This window comes from Bos mutus, chromosome 7 (assembly GCF_027580195.1).
Source record: "Bos mutus isolate GX-2022 chromosome 7, NWIPB_WYAK_1.1, whole genome shotgun sequence".
Lineage (NCBI taxonomy): Eukaryota > Metazoa > Chordata > Mammalia > Artiodactyla > Bovidae > Bos > Bos mutus.
Genome location: NC_091623.1, coordinates 81,181,587 through 81,197,694, shown reverse-complemented (window position 1 = coordinate 81,197,694; position 16,108 = coordinate 81,181,587). Strand labels below are relative to the sequence as shown.

At 34.1% G+C, this 16,108-nt stretch overlaps 2 protein-coding genes across 2 annotated transcripts; one reads left to right on the top strand and one right to left on the bottom strand.

The window, feature by feature from the left end:
* The first annotated feature begins 1,269 nt into the window (after positions 1–1,269).
* On the top strand, positions 1,270–2,073 carry LOC102277282 (olfactory receptor 2T27). Its single transcript, XM_005910781.2, has one exon. The coding sequence runs from the start codon at positions 1,270–1,272 to the stop codon at positions 2,071–2,073; it is 804 nt and encodes a 267-aa protein (XP_005910843.2).
* Positions 2,074–13,943: 11,870 nt separating this feature from the next.
* On the bottom strand, positions 13,944–14,890 carry LOC102277572 (olfactory receptor 2W3-like). Its single transcript, XM_014483331.1, is given in 2 exon segments — positions 13,944–14,104; positions 14,107–14,890. Coding segments are annotated over 2 exon segments (945 nt in total).
* Positions 14,891–16,108: the final 1,218 nt, after the last annotated feature.

The following is a 16,108-nucleotide window of genomic DNA, read 5'->3' as shown; positions in this document are numbered from 1 at the left end:
TGCTTTATTATGTCACAGTTTTGAGGGACATCTTGAAAAATATAATGTCTGTGCATTAGAAAATTACTTCTCACACTGTATTTGAACCTATCAATGGAGTTTTTCTTCACTTTTTCCTCTAAAGACTAGATTATTTCTTCATTATATTAATTGCTGTATGTTTTTTTACTCCCCAAATTTCACTGAACTATCCACACAGATGAAAATTACCAACCCAACTGGCTATATCAATAACAGGTGTCTGGTTGTTTGCTACTGTGTTTCTTTTGCATAATATCAAGAGTCTTGTGACTATGTGGTATCAGTATTTGGAATCTGACTCAGAAAGCAGCCTGTTCAACACTGAACTTCTTTCTGTACTTTCTGGATGGTCTTAGATTGTCAAATTCAAAAAAAAAAGTAAAGTAAAAGCAATCTTACACATTGTTTATTTAAAAACAGAAACCTTAAAGATTTCTCTTTTAGAGAAATTTGGTAACATGTTAAGACTAGATCAAAACATTTGCAAAAATTTAGATCTAGTTATAGTAGTTCTAGTTCCCTTACTCTATATCTGTATATGTTAGTTGACTCTTTGAGAGTCAAATTCATATTTTGAAATCAAAGAAAGTTATCCTTTGAAAGCTGTTATAATGATCAAAACATGACATATGTAAAATACTCAACACATTTTGTGTAGGTGTGTAGATTACTTATTCACTTAGGATTGAAATCTTTATTTTATCTTTAGTACTTAGAAATCAGAACTATCCAAGACCATGGAATGACTTTTTAAATATGTGCTGAATTTTTTATAGATAAATAGGCAGATCTATACAGATACATACTTTTTATTCTTTTAATTAAATTGTACTTAAAATTTTCAAAAAGTTTACATTTTTCTTAAAATACTGCAAGTGTAGAGTACTTCTTCAGACGTACTTATAAAACTGTCTTAAGAAATTTTGCACTAAACTTGTGATAGTGACAACATTCTGTGGTAAAGACATAGAATTAAATGTAGTCAAAACTTTATACATAAAATATATCATTGATATTTCTAAGAAAGAAAATGAAAGTGATACATTGTAAAATAAATGTGGACCTAAAGATATTTGTAAACTCTACCCAAGGAAATGAATTGGGATGGACAGAATGGAGATATGGAACAACAGGACCACTGGAACTGACTTTGTTCTCCTCGGGCTATTTCACTGCATCCTAATCCCCAAGCTACTTTTTACTTTCATCTTTCTAGTTTTTCTTGTGGCCCTTATTGTCAATATTATGATGGTGATACTCATTTGGTTGAACTCTCATCTCCATACTCCTATGTACTTTCTTCTCAGTCAACTTTCCTTGATGGACCTCTTGTATATCTCTACTTTTGTTCCCAAGATAGCCATTGACTTTTTGTCTGGACGAAACAACATTTCTTATACTAACTGTGGAATCCAGCTCTTCCTCTTCATGACTCTGGTGGGAGCAGAGTGCCTTCTTCTGGCAGTCATGGCTTACGATCGCTATGTGGCTATATGCCATCCCCTTCACTACTCAATTCTCATGCGCCCTACAGTTTGCATTTTCATGGTGGCTGGCACTTGGCTGGGTGCACTTATCAATGCCTTCGTCCATGTTGTCTATGTTCTGAATCTTCCTTTTTGTGGCTCCAGAGAAATCCATCATTTCTTTTGTGAGATCCCAGCTCTCCTGAAACTTGTTTGTGCTGACACTTCTCTTTATGAAAATGGTCTTTTTATCAGTGGTGTTATATTTCTCCTCTTTCCAATATCTGCCATAATGGCCTCATATGGGCAGATTTTCTCCACTGTTTTAAGATTAGAATTAAACATGGGGATGAGGAAGGCTTTGTCAACTTGTTCTTCCCATATGATTGTGGTGATTCTCTTCTATGGAACTGCCATCATCAAATATTTTCTCCCCAAAGCCTATCACACTGCTGAGCAGGACAAAGTGGTCTCTGTCTTCTATACCATCCTCACTCCCATGCTCAATCCCCTCATCTACAGCCTGAGAAACAAAGAGATGTCTGGAGCCCTCAGGAAAGTATTGAGAAGAAAAATAATCAAGTAAGTTGATATCTATTGAGAATAGGAGAAGAAAGAATTGACCTTAGTTACAGAAGGATTTTACAGTAACAGAGATGAGAAATATATAATCAACAAATGGCGCTTTTCTGTAGACATCTCATGGCCAAACCACTTCAACCTTATCTTTAGTGGACTGCTAATGAAACATAGTGTGCCTTCCTTCTATGTTTCATAAGATCCTCACCAATTTATTAACAAAAATGCAATGTCAGCAATTTGCCAATCAGCAATCAATATAAAAAATAACTTTTTTAAAAAAAAATTAGACAAGAGAAAAAAATGTGAATACTAAGTAATATTGATTCTCTACCACATTTTAAAGTAATTTTCCCTAAACCATTGAGTTGTAACAATATTTAAGTCAATATTTATAATACATTGGTCAGAACTTTCTTTTTTCAATTCTTACTATAATATATTTAATTTTGAGCATATGTTTCAAGTGTGGCTCACAAACACAAGATTTTCTTCTTATTCTCACCATTTTATACAGAAACTGGTGTGTTTTTGTTTTACTAATTGCTATAACCACAATAGTTTAGCTTTGGTGTTATTAAACTAATTACCTATAGTAATTTGTCTTAACTAATGATACCAGTATACTTAACTATTTTTTAAATTTGTCATAGCATTTCTTTTCAATTTATAGATTTATTTCCATTAAGGGTTCCACTTTGTGTAAAATATTTTTTTCTTGATAAATTTTCACAGGTGAAAATAATGAATCCAAGGGAATAATTATTTTTTAATGTTTCTGTTCTTATCAAACTGATGCGTTATGTACATTTATAACATAAAAAATAAATGCGTGTATGTATATGTATACTTTATACAATCCAAATCATAAATTTAGTATATATGATTTTATACTTTTCATTTTATTGAGTTAGTAAATGATAGAGACCTTATTATAATTGAAAGATATATTTATTCATTTAGTTTTACTTGATTTGGAAAATTTCCTTGTGTGTGTGTTATGTAAACATTTTTATTTTGGACTTTTTCATACTATACTTACCCATTTATTATTTCTAATCTTTAAATATTTTTACATATTTGACTTATTTACATATTTGAATATATGACCTTTAACAATTTATTAAAAATAGCCCATCCATTACTTCTCTTAAGTTCTATGCTGTGTCCATAAATTATATATTTGAATTTATAAAGCTTTCATTGAGTAATTTTATTATTAAGAAATATTATTACTCTACATAATTTATTTTGTACTTTCACTTATCTTTTCACTGGTTATTGCCTTTTAAATGTAAATTGGAAATACACCAGCTAGATTAAAAATATTTAACCCTTGTGTCTATATAAGACCTGCAGCTGTATAGTCCTGCAGTCCTAAAAAGCTACACACTAAAAAAGAGAACTAGACAACTATGTCATACCATACATAAAAATCAACCAAAAATGGATTAAAGACTTGAATATGACCTAATTTTTAATTTCTTTAACCAAATATATGTTGAAAAAAATAGTATATCTATTCTGTCTAGTTTTTTTTACTTAACATTTTGCTTGTCAGATTGTTCCCAAAGTTTTAATTTTAATTTATTTTGACCTTTATAAACTTCTATAGCATCAATATGCATAAATTATTTAACATTCAAATGTATTAGACATTGGGGCATTTTCTGTTATTCACTGTTATAAACAACTACACTATCAATACTTGTATACATATATCAGTAAAAATAAACACAGTTTAAAAATGTCTGTGAGTATATTTGCTAGGGAGAAGGTATGCACATTTTAAAATTAATAATGTGCATTAAATTACTAGGGTCACCATAAAAAATCAAAACAAACTTTGATGGATTAAAACATTAGAAATTTACTTTCTCACAACTCTGTAGTCCAAACATTCTATTTCAAGTTTTTGACTGGTCTAGGCTACCTGTGAATGCTCAAGTGTCAATCTTTTTTAGACTCTTTCGCTTCTGATTGTTTCTCACATTCCTTGGCTTGTGTAGCGTAACTCTGATCTGTCTTTTTCTTCACTTGGTCTTCTTTCCTTTGTATATTTTAATGTGCTCTTTTCTCTTATAAAAACACTCATTTGATTTTGAACTCACCCTAAATCCACGATGATTTCATCTTGAGATCCCAAACTAAGTACAAATGCCAAGCTCTATTTCCAAAGGTCACATTTACACATGTTCGAAAAGAACATGAATTTTGGGGGGCCATCTTTCAACCCACTACAATAGATAATGCCACAGTGTTTTCTAAATAATTTTCTAAATAATTTTAGTAGTTCAACTCATTCAAGCATGAATTCCTTTAATTTCACAACCTTAAAAAATGCATGATTTTCAAAATAATATATTTCTGTGCATATGATGAGTGTATCTGTATGGTCTTGTTGCTATTTATTTTGCCTATTTTTGATTACCAGAAAAGTTGTGTGCTTCCTCACATATTTACTGTCCATTTTTACCTCATTCTTTCAGAAGTTGCATTTAAACAGTTTGTCTATTAAAAAAAAATAATGAATTAGGCATTTTATTGTTAATTTTAGTAGTTCTTTATAAAATATGGACAAAATTCATTTCCAATTACTCATGCTAACTATATTATCCTTCCTTGATATGGATTCTCACACTCTGAATGCTGATATTTATTAAAAATTAACTTTATTGTGGTAATAGTTATCAGTTATTTCCTTCAAAATTAATGTTTGTATATGTTGCCAAATAAATTATTTCACATCCTTCAATCAAAAAGTTATTCTTCCATATCTCTTCCAAGACACTTATGTGCATGTTAAGCTATTTCAGTTATATCTGACTCTTTGTGACCCTATGGACTGTAGCCTGTCAGGCTCCTCTGTTCATGAGATTCTCCAGGTAAGAATTCTAGAGTGGATTTCCTTGCCTTCCCCCACGAGATCTTCCCAACCTAGGGACTGAACCCACATCTCTTATGTCTCCTGCATTGGCTGGTGGACTCTTTACCACTACTGCCACCTGGGGTAAGCCCCATGCTCTGTGTGTGTATATATATATATATATATATATATATATATATATATATGTATATATATATGTATATATGTGTACATATACATTTACATATACATATACATATATGTATATATATGTATATACATATATATATACATATGTATATATATACATATATATAGATATAGATATACAGAGCATGGGGCTTACATATATATATATACATACACATACATATATACATACACATACATATATACATATATATGTATGTGTATGTATATATGTATGTGTATGTATATGTATATATGTATGTATATGTATATATGTATGTATGTGTATACATACATACATATGTATATATGTATGTATATGTATATATGTATGTATATATATGTATGTATATGTGTATATATGTATGTGTATGTGTATATGTATATATATATATGTATATACATATATACATACATATATACAGAGCATGGGGCTTACATACATATATACATACACATACACATATACATACACATACACATACATATATACATATGTACATATACATATACATATATATATGTGTACATATATGTATATACATACATATATATATATATAAATGTATATATATGTATATGTATATATTTATATATGTGTGTGTATATATATATGTGTGTGTATATATATATGTGTGTATATATATATGTATATGTATATATTTATATATGTGTGTGTATACATACACACACACACATATATACACAATGGAATACTACTTAGCCATAAAAAATAATGGAATATCATTTGCAGCAATATGGATGAATATAGAGATTATCATACTGAATGAAGTAATTCAGATAAAGACAAATATTATAGGATAACATTTGTATGTGGAATCTAAAAAAAAAAAAAAAGATTTATGTAAAAGAAAAACAGACTTACAGACATTGAAAACAATCTTACGGTTACCAAAGATGGAAGAGGGACAAATTAAAGGTACGGGATTAACAGATACACATGACTATAAACAAAACAGTCATGTATAATTTTTACAAAAATTATATGCAGCATAAAAACTTCTATGCAGCATAAAATCTTTATTCAATAACTCATAATAACCTATAATGAAAAAATTGGAAAAAATGTTTTTATTATTACACAATACTGTACTTCAGTTAAAAAGAGGTCACTATATCAAGAAGATATAACAATAGTAAATATATATTCACCCAACATGAAAGCACCTAAGTAACCTAAATATGTTAAGCAAATACCATCAGATCTAAAGGTAAAAATAGACAAGTGTATAATAACAGGAATGTGTCTTCAATAATCTAATATCAACAATGGATATCTTATCCACAGAAAATCAGCAAGGGAATGTTGTAACTGGGTACGTTAGAGCAAATGGACTTAACAGACATATATAGAATAGTCCATCTAACAGAATCAGAATACACATTCTTCTCAAGTGCACACAGAATATTCTCCAGGATAAATCATATGAATGGACACAAAACAAATCTTAACAAATTAAGAAGGTTGGATTCATACCAACTATCTTTTCTTTTTATTTTTATAATTTTATTTTATGTTTAAACTTTACATAATTGTAATAGTTTTGCCAAATATATTTGCCAACTATCTTTTCTGACCACAGTGGTAGGAAACTTGAAATGAACAACAAAAGGAAAGTTGGAAAATTTACAAATGTGTAGAAACTAAACACACTTCTGATAAACAATGGGTCAAAAAAGAAATAAAAAGGGAATTTTAAAATTCTCAAATAAATAAAATGTAATCATAACATATCAGAACTTATGGAATTCAGCAAAAGCATCTCTGAAGAGATATTTTAGAGTAATAAATGCATAACATTAAGAAATTAGGGCTATCTCAAATATACTATCTAACTTTTCACTTCTAAGAACTAGAAAAAGAAGAACACCTTAAGCAAAATGATAGCAGAAGAATGGAAATAACAATAAAAAGGAAAAAGTAAATTAGGGACTAGAAAAACAATAGAATGGATTAATGAAACTAAGAACTGGTTTTAGAAAAGATAAACAAAATTGACAAACCTTCAGCTAAACTAAGAAAAAAAGAGAAACTATTCAGATAAATAAAATTAGATGCAAAAGAAAGATAAGAACTTACACTAGATATAAAAGAAATACAAACAATCATAAAAGACTACAATGAGCAACTGTAAATGAACAAATTAGATAACCAGGAAAATAGGGATAAATTCCCAGAAATACATCAGCTACAGAGACTGAATTAGAAAAAAGCAGAAAATCCCAACAGATCAGTAATTAATATTGAGAATGAACTAGTAACCAAAAATATCCCATCACAGAAAACCCCAAGAAACTCTTTTCTTCACTTGCCAATTCTGCTAAATATTATATTATAGCTAATGCTTCCCTCAAGCTCCGTCAGTAAATCATCTGCCTGCAATGCAGGAGACCCAGGTTTGATTCCTGGGTCGGGAAGATCCCCTGGAGAAGGAAATGGCAACCCACTCTAATATTCTTGCCTGGAGAATCACATGGACAGAGGAGCCTGGCAGGCTACAGTCCATGGGGTTGGAAGGGGTTGGACTTGACCTAGTGACTAAACCACCACAATAATTAATGCCAATTCTTCTAAAACTCTTCTAAAAAACTGAAGGGGATGAAACACTTCCAAACTCTTATGAGACCAGAATAACACTTATGCCACAGTCATATAAGGCAACTACAAGAAAAACAGAAACCTATAAATGTATATCCCTAATAAATTTAGATGCAAAAATTATCAACATGTATTTTAACAAAGGACTTCAAGAATAATAAAAGCCAATTATGACAAACCTACAGCCAACATAATACTCAATAGTGAAAAGATGAGAGCCTTCCTACTAAAAACTGGGGCAAGATAAGGATACCCATTCTCACCACTATTTTTAAACAGAGTTTTGGAACTCCTAGCCACAGCACCAGACAAGAAAAATAAATGAAAAGGAATCAAAATTGGAAAGGAACAAGTGAGGCTCTCAATCTTTACAGATGACATGATACTTAACAAAGAAAATCTTAAAGACACCATCAAAAAACTACTACCAGAATCAATTTAGTAAAATTGCAGGATACAAAGTTAATACACAGAAATCTGTCATATTTCTACATACTAATAATGAAATATCAGAAAGGTGATTGAACTATACACATTACTATATACATAACATAGACAACTAATAAGGACATACTGTATAGCACAGAAAGTCTCCTTAATACCCATTAATGACCTACATGGGGAAAGAATCTAAAGAAAGATGGATATAAGTATATGTATAACTGATTCACTTTAATTTGCAACAGAAATCAATACAACATTGTAAATCAACTCTACACCAATACAAATTTTAAGAAATAAAATCACATCATATAATAAAATATTTAAGAATAAACCTGACCAAGGAGATAAAAGATTTATAAACTGAAAACTATAAAACATTGATAAAGAAAATTGAAGATGAATTCAAAAAATGATGAAAAAAGATACCAAGTACTTGGATTGAAAGAATTAATATTTATTAAATGTCCATAAAAACCAAATCTATCGATAAATTTGATGTAATCCCAGTCAAAATATCCATGACATTTTTCACAAAGCTAGATCAAATAATTCAAAAATTTACATAGACCATAAAAGATGCAGAGTTGCCAAGCAATTCAGAGAGAAATGAGCACAGCAAGAGGCATAATCCTCCCAGATTTCATAAAACAGTCCAAAGTTATAGAAACTAAAATGAAATGGTGTTGGCACAAACATAGGCATGGGGCCAATGGAACAGAATAGAGCCCAGAAGTAAATCCAGTTAGAACCAAACATGGAACAATGGACTGGTTCAAACAAGGGAAAGGAGTACATCAAGACTGTATACTGTCACCTTGCATATTTAACTTATATTCAGAGTTCAGTTCAGTTCAGTCACTCAGTCGTGTCTAACTCTTTGTGGCCCCATGAACCGCAGCACGCCAGGCCTCCCTGTCCATCATCAACTCCCGGAGTCCACCCAGGCCCACGCCCATTGAGTTGGTGTTGCCATCCAACTATCTCATCCTCTGGCGTCCCCTTCTCCTCCTGCCCTCAAACTTTTCCAGCATCAGGGCCTTTTCCAATGAGTCAACTCTTTGTATCAGGTGGCCAAAGTATTGGAGTTTCAGCTTCAACATAAGTCCTTCCAGTGAACACCCAGGACTGATCTCCTTTAGGATGCACTGGGTGGATCTCCTTGCAGTCCAAGTGACTCTCAAGAGTCTTCTTCAACACCACACTTCAAAAGCATCAATTATTCTGTGCTCAACTTTCTTTATAGTCCAACTCTCACATCCATACATGATTACTGGAAAAATCATAGCCTTAACTAGATGGACCTTTGTTGGCAAAGGAATGTCTCTGCTTTTTAGTGTGTTGTCTAGGTTGGTCATAACTTTCCTTCCAAGGAGTAAGTGTCATTTAATTTCATGGCTGCAACCACCATCTGCAGTGATTTTGGAGCCCAGAAAAATAAAGTCAGCCACTGTTTCCCCATCTATTTGCCATGAAGTGATGGGACCGGATGTCATGATCTTAGTTTTCTGAATGTTGAGCTATTTAAGCTAACTTTTTCACTCTCCTCTTTCACTTTCATCAAGAGGCTCTTTAGTTCCTCTTCACTTTCTGCCATAAGGGTGGTGTCATCTGCATATCTGAGGTTATTGATATTTCTCCTGGCAATCTTGATTCCAGCTTGTGCTTCCTCCAGCCCAGCATTTCTCATGATGTACTCTGCATAGAAGTTAAATAAGTAGGGTGACAATATACAGCCTTGATGTACTCCTTTTCCTATTTGGAACCAGTCTGTTGTTCCATGTCCAGTTCTAACTGTTGCTTCCTGACCTGCATACAGATTTCTCAGGAGGTCAGGTAGTCTGGTATTCCCATCTCTTTCAGAATTTTCCACAGTTTATTGTGATCCATGCATTCAAAGGCTTTGGCATAGTCAATAAAGCAGAAATATATCTTTTTCTGGAACTCTCTTATTTTTTCAATGATCCGTTGGATGTTGTCAATTTGATCTCTGGTTCCTCTGATTTTCTAAAACCAGCTTGAACATCTGGAAGTTCACAGGTCACGTATTGCTGAAGCCTGGCTTGGAGAATTTTAAGCATTACTTTGGTAGCATGTGAGGTGAGTGCAATTGTGCAGTAGTTTGAGCATTCTTTGGCCTTGTTTTTCTTTGGGATTGGAATGAAAACGAAACTTTTCCAGTCCTGTGGCCACTGCTGAGTTTTCCAAATTTGCTGGCATATTGAGTGCAGCACTTTCACACCATCATCTTTTAGGATTTGAAATAGCTCAACTGGAATTCCATCACCTCCACTAGTTTTGCTTGTAGTGATGCTTCCTAAGACCCACTTGACTTCACATTCCAAGATGTCTGGGTCTAGGTGAGTGATCACACCATCGTGATTATCTGGGTCGTGAAGATCTTTCTTGTGTAGTTCTTCTGTGTATTCTTGCCATGTCTTCTTAATATCTTTTGCTTCTGTTAGGTCCCTACCATTTTTTTTTTTTTTCTTTTTAAACTTTACATAATTGTATTAGTTTTGCCAAATATCAAAATGAATCCACCACAGGTATACATGTGTTCCCCATCCTGGTCCCTACCATTTCTGTCCTTTATTGAGCCCATCTTTGCAGGAAATATTCCCTTGGTATTTCTAATTTTCTTGAAGAGATCTCTAGTCTTTCCTATTCTATTGTTTTCCTCTATTTCTTTGCATTGATTGCTGAGGAAGGCTTTCTTATTTCTCCTTGCTATTCTTTGGAATTCTGCATTCAAATGGGTATATCTTTCCTTTTCTCCTTACTTTTAGCTTCCCTTCTTTTCACAGTTGTTTGTAAGGACTCCCCAGACAGCCATTTTGCTTTTTTGCCATTTCTTTTTCTAGGGATGGTCTTGATTCCTGTCTTCTGTACAATGTCACGAACCTCGGTCCATAGTTCATCAGGCACTCTGTCTATCAGATCTAGTCCCTTAAATCTATTTCTCACTTCCACTGTATTCTCATAAGGGATTTGATTTAGGTCATACCTGAATGGTCTAGTGGTTTTCCCTACTTTCTTCAATTTCAGTCTGAATTTGGCAATAAGGAGTTCATGATCTGAGCCACAGTCAGCTCCTGGTCTTGTTTTGGCTGACTCTATAGAGCTTCTCCATGTTAGGCTGCAAAGAATATAACCAGTCTGATTTCAGTCGACCATCTGGTGATGTCCATGTGTAGAGTCTTCTCTTGTGTTGTTGGAAGAGGGTGTTTGCTATGACCAATGTGTTCTCTTGGCAGAACTCTATTAGCCTTTGCCCTGCTTCATTCTGTACTTCAAGGCCAAATTTTCCTGTTAGTCCAGGTTTTTCTTGACTTCCTACTTTTGCATTCCAGTCCTCAATAATGAAAAGGACATCTTTTTGGGGTCACTTTGCTTATTTAACTTATATTCAGAGTACAGCATAAGAAATCCTGGATGAATCACAAGGTGGAATCAAGATTGTCAGGAGAAATATCAACAACCTCAGTTATAAAGATGATACCACCCTAATGGCAGAAAGTGAAGAGGAACTAAAGAACATCTTGATGAAAGTGAAAGAGGAGAGTGAAAAAGCTGGCTTAAAACCTAACATTTGAAATGCTAAGATCATGGCATTTGGTCCCATCACTTCAAATGATGGGGAAACAATGAAACAGTGAGAAACTTTATTTTCTTGCACTCCAAAATCACTGCAGATGGTGACTGCAGCCATGAAATTAAAAGATACTTACTCCTTGGATGAAAAGCTATGACAAACCTAGATAGTGTATTAAAAAGCCGAGATATAACTTTGCTGATAAAGTCTGTATAGTCAAAGCTATGTTTTTTCAATAGTCATGTACAAATGTGTTATTTGGACCATAAAGAAAGCTGAGCACCAAAGAATAGATGCTTTCAAACTGTAGTGCCAGAGAAGACTCTTGAGAGTCTACTGGATAGCAAGGAGATCAAGCCAGTCAGTCCTAAAAGAAATAAACCCTGAATATTCATTGGAAGGACTGATGCTGTAGCTGAAGCTCCAATACTTTGGCCACTTGATGTGATGAGCTGATTCATTGGACAAGACTCTGATGCTGAGAAAGATAGAAGGGAGGAGGAGTAGGGGATGACAGAGGATGAGATGGTTGCTTTTACTCCAGTCACACACAGGTTCAAAGGAGGACCCTGGGAAACCACTCTAGTACTCTTGTCTGGAGAATCCCATAGTAAGAGGTGCCTGGGTGAGCTGCAGCCGATAGGGTTGCAAAGAGTTGGACATGACTGAAGTGACTTAACAGGCACATACCAGTCACTTCCTTTAAGCACTAATTGCTCAATTTACAAGCCAAGAAATTATTCTTGATTCTTATCTCTTTTCACTCCATAAATTGCATCAGAAAACCCTTGGTTTGATCTTATATAACACACCATTGATTTAAATTTTTCTCTTTTCACTGTTAATGATTACTGTGAAACATCACCTAATGTTGCCTGATTTATTGCAGTAGATTCTTGATTCACCTTTGTTCCATAACATTCATTCTCTGCAGAGCAGATGAAGTGGATGTGTAACACTGTAAGTCAGATTGTTTACTTTCTAAACAGTTTTCTGTGCTTACACTAAAATTCCTACTCTTTAACATTGCCTGTAAAATTTTAATGCTCTGGCCTTTTCTAAACTCTCTGATAGTAGTATATACGCTTATTGTCAATGATAGAATCCACATATAATGCTCATTATTCTGATTTGAATTCATGTGAAGCTTATTCTTACCTTAGGAAGTTTGAACTTGACATCCCTTCTCCTGGCATGATTGTTGCAGGTCTCCCTTTTCATGATCAAATGCAGCTGAAATATCTCACTAGATATCTCCAGGGAATATCTCATTTAAACAGCTAAATGGTTACTTTCCAACATATAATTCTGTATTTTTTCACAACATTAAATGAGTGCTTTTTATATTTTTATTGTCATTTATTATTACTGGCACACACAGTAGGGAAATTTTACAAACACAGGGACCTAATCAATATTGATCAGAAATTTAATTCCAGCACCTAGAATATAGTGCTTGAAGCAGAAAAGTCATTCAATAATTGGCATTGAATTAATGAACAGATAAAAAGGAATTATAGCCACACTTTGCTTAAAGAGCTTTTATTTTTGTTGTAGGACAATGAAAGTAAGATGCAAATTCTTGTTCCTTTTTCCTAATAGCATATTATCAAGACTTCTAAAAAGTGGATAATTAGATTCCATTACTCAGTGTGCTCTTAGTGATCAAATATTTCTGAAAATCTAGTAAAATAGATTTCTTCTTCCAAAGTTTTCCTTCCAGATTTATTATTAATAGAAATGTGGTTTTACTTACTGTTTCTACCTTTTTAGAACAGCGTGTATTTGGATTTCTTAGATATTTGTACATCAGCAGTGATTGAGAGCTGGAGAAGGAAATGACAACCCACTCCAGTATTCTTGCCTGGGAAATCCATGGACAGAAGAGCCTGGTGGACTACAGTCCACAGGGTCGCAAAAGGTCAGACATGACTTTGCCACTGAACAACAAAAGGGATCAATAGACCTTACATTGAGAAATATTGATTTTGAATTATTTGAATATCAGAATTGGTATACTTCATGATTTGGACAAAGAGTAGGAATGTGTCACAGAGTGAAGAATTTTGCCAAAACACTGACAGATGGTGGTAATGAAAAATAATAAACATCCAAAGTTTTTTAAGAATAAAACATTTAAAAGGGAATTCCTAACATTGTCTTTTATTATAATTTCTTCCTTAAACTGAGATTTACCAAAGTCAATCTTCTCAATGCCCCCTTCACCTCTTTGTTTCTGAGGGTGTAGATCAGAGGATTCAGGAGCGGGGTGACAATGTTGTAGAAGAGGGTGAGGAACTTGCCTTGGTCCTTGGAGGAGCTGGCTGTGGTTGCATGTACATGTAAATAATATTTCCATAGAAAAGTGAGACCACTGTGAGATGGGAGCCACAGGTGTTGAAGGCTTTGTGCCTTCCAGAGGATGACTGAATACTTAATACAGCCCTCACAATGTAGCCATAGGAGATCAGGATAAACACTAAGGGCGACAGCACAATACCTATTGCAAGAATAAAGGCAATGCCTTCAACGGCAGCTGTATTGACACAGGCCATCCGAATTAGGGCAGGCATCTCACACAGGAAGTGGTCTACCTTCTGGTACCCACAGCAGGGTAGCCACAGGGTCATTGGAGACATGATCAAAGAGTTGGCCACCCCACAGCCCCAAGCAAGGGACACTAAACCCAAGCATAACTGTGGATTCATGATCACCATGTAGTGCAGGGGCTTGCAGACTGCAACAAACCGGTCATATGCCATGACTGCCAGGAGTAGACATTCCACACCACCCAGACCCAGGAATAGGAAGAGCTGGATGGCACAGCCTGTGTAGCTGATAGTCTTGTCATGTCCATTTAGGTTATACAGAAGCTGAGGGATGGAGCTGGTGGTGAAACTAAGGTCCAGGAGGGAGAGGTGGGTAAGGAAGAAGTACATGGGAGTGTGGAGGTAACGATCCAGCCGAGACACCAGGATGATGGTGGTGTTGCCCACAAGTGTCAGGAGATACGCGATCAAGATAACCACAAAGAGGATTCGCTCCAGATGAGGCCGATCAGAAAATCCCAAAAGGATGAAATTTCCCTGGGTGCTTTCATTGGTTACATCCATCTCTACTGCAACTCAGCAAAACTGGAAAAAAAAATAATAATAATGTACAGCCTCTAACTGTTCTGTATGCCTATCATGCTAATAAACTTTGAAACTTTTAGTGAAAATATGTGACCATAGCTTAAAAGTTTAAAAATAAACAGAGAAAAATTACATAGAAATTTTATAATCTGGCTATAGGAAAACTACTTAAAGCAAAACACAAAACATGAATATCATTTAAGAAAATAAGTTTTAGTGAAAATTTAAAATAGAATAATTTTTAAAGAGAATAAAAGACTAGAGAAAACAAAATATGCTGAGGAAATTTTCCTATAAAAATTAAATATGAAAATCTTATAAATCTTTGAGAAAATAATTCTTAAAATTTAGAATTTGTATATTCTTCCTTTAGATTCTGAGGTAGCTGTACCATGATACACATAAAGAAAAAATTGCTCATTTGTACAATACCTTACCCTGGAGAGAAAGTTGGGGTGTCATTCTAAGATTAAATTTACTTCTTTTCCTTTTCTGTGAATACATTCCCTGAATGTTTCTGAAGCTGGTTGGAAGTGGTTGATAGCTATTGGCATTCATTAATCCTGATAAAGTTCAACTTCTCTGAAATTACTCCCCAAAATCTCAGACTTGATAGAACATTTTGGGGTCTCTTGTCTCTATGGTTTTTAAATACCTGGGCCAGATGTGATTTATCCACCTCTTAGATGCCACCACAGATGATGACTTCAGTTGTCCTCTATGATCAATAGAGCTTAGAAACAATGCATTACTTAGTCATATCCATAGCCCATACTTTACACAGGTTAATATAGCACCTTGTGAATGTAGCTCTTTTGAATTACTCCCACTCTCTCCTCCAGATCCATGTATGAAAGATGTAGAAAATTACATCCAGGTTCATCCTACAATTCCAGTACCTGGATATTTGACTTGTATTCAGTAAAAGAAGGCTTCCTTTGTGGCTCAGCTGGTAAGGAATCCGCCTGCAATGTGGGAGACCTGGGTTCAATCCCTGGGTTGGGAAGATCCCCTGGAGAAGAGAACGACTACGCACTCCAGTATTCTGGCCTGGAGAATTCCGTGGACTATCCATTTGGTCGCAAAGAGTCGAACACAACTGAGCGACTTTCACTTCACTTCACTCAGTAGGAGAACCACAATGATTCACATTTTAATTAGCTATTGTAATAGTTACTGAATTCTTAATGGATCTGG

What these genes read in the sequence shown, in the direction of transcription:
- LOC102277282 (XM_005910781.2), top strand. Translation starts at nt 1,270, where the DNA reads ATGGTGATACTCATTTGGTTGAACTCTCATCTCCATACTCCTATGTAC.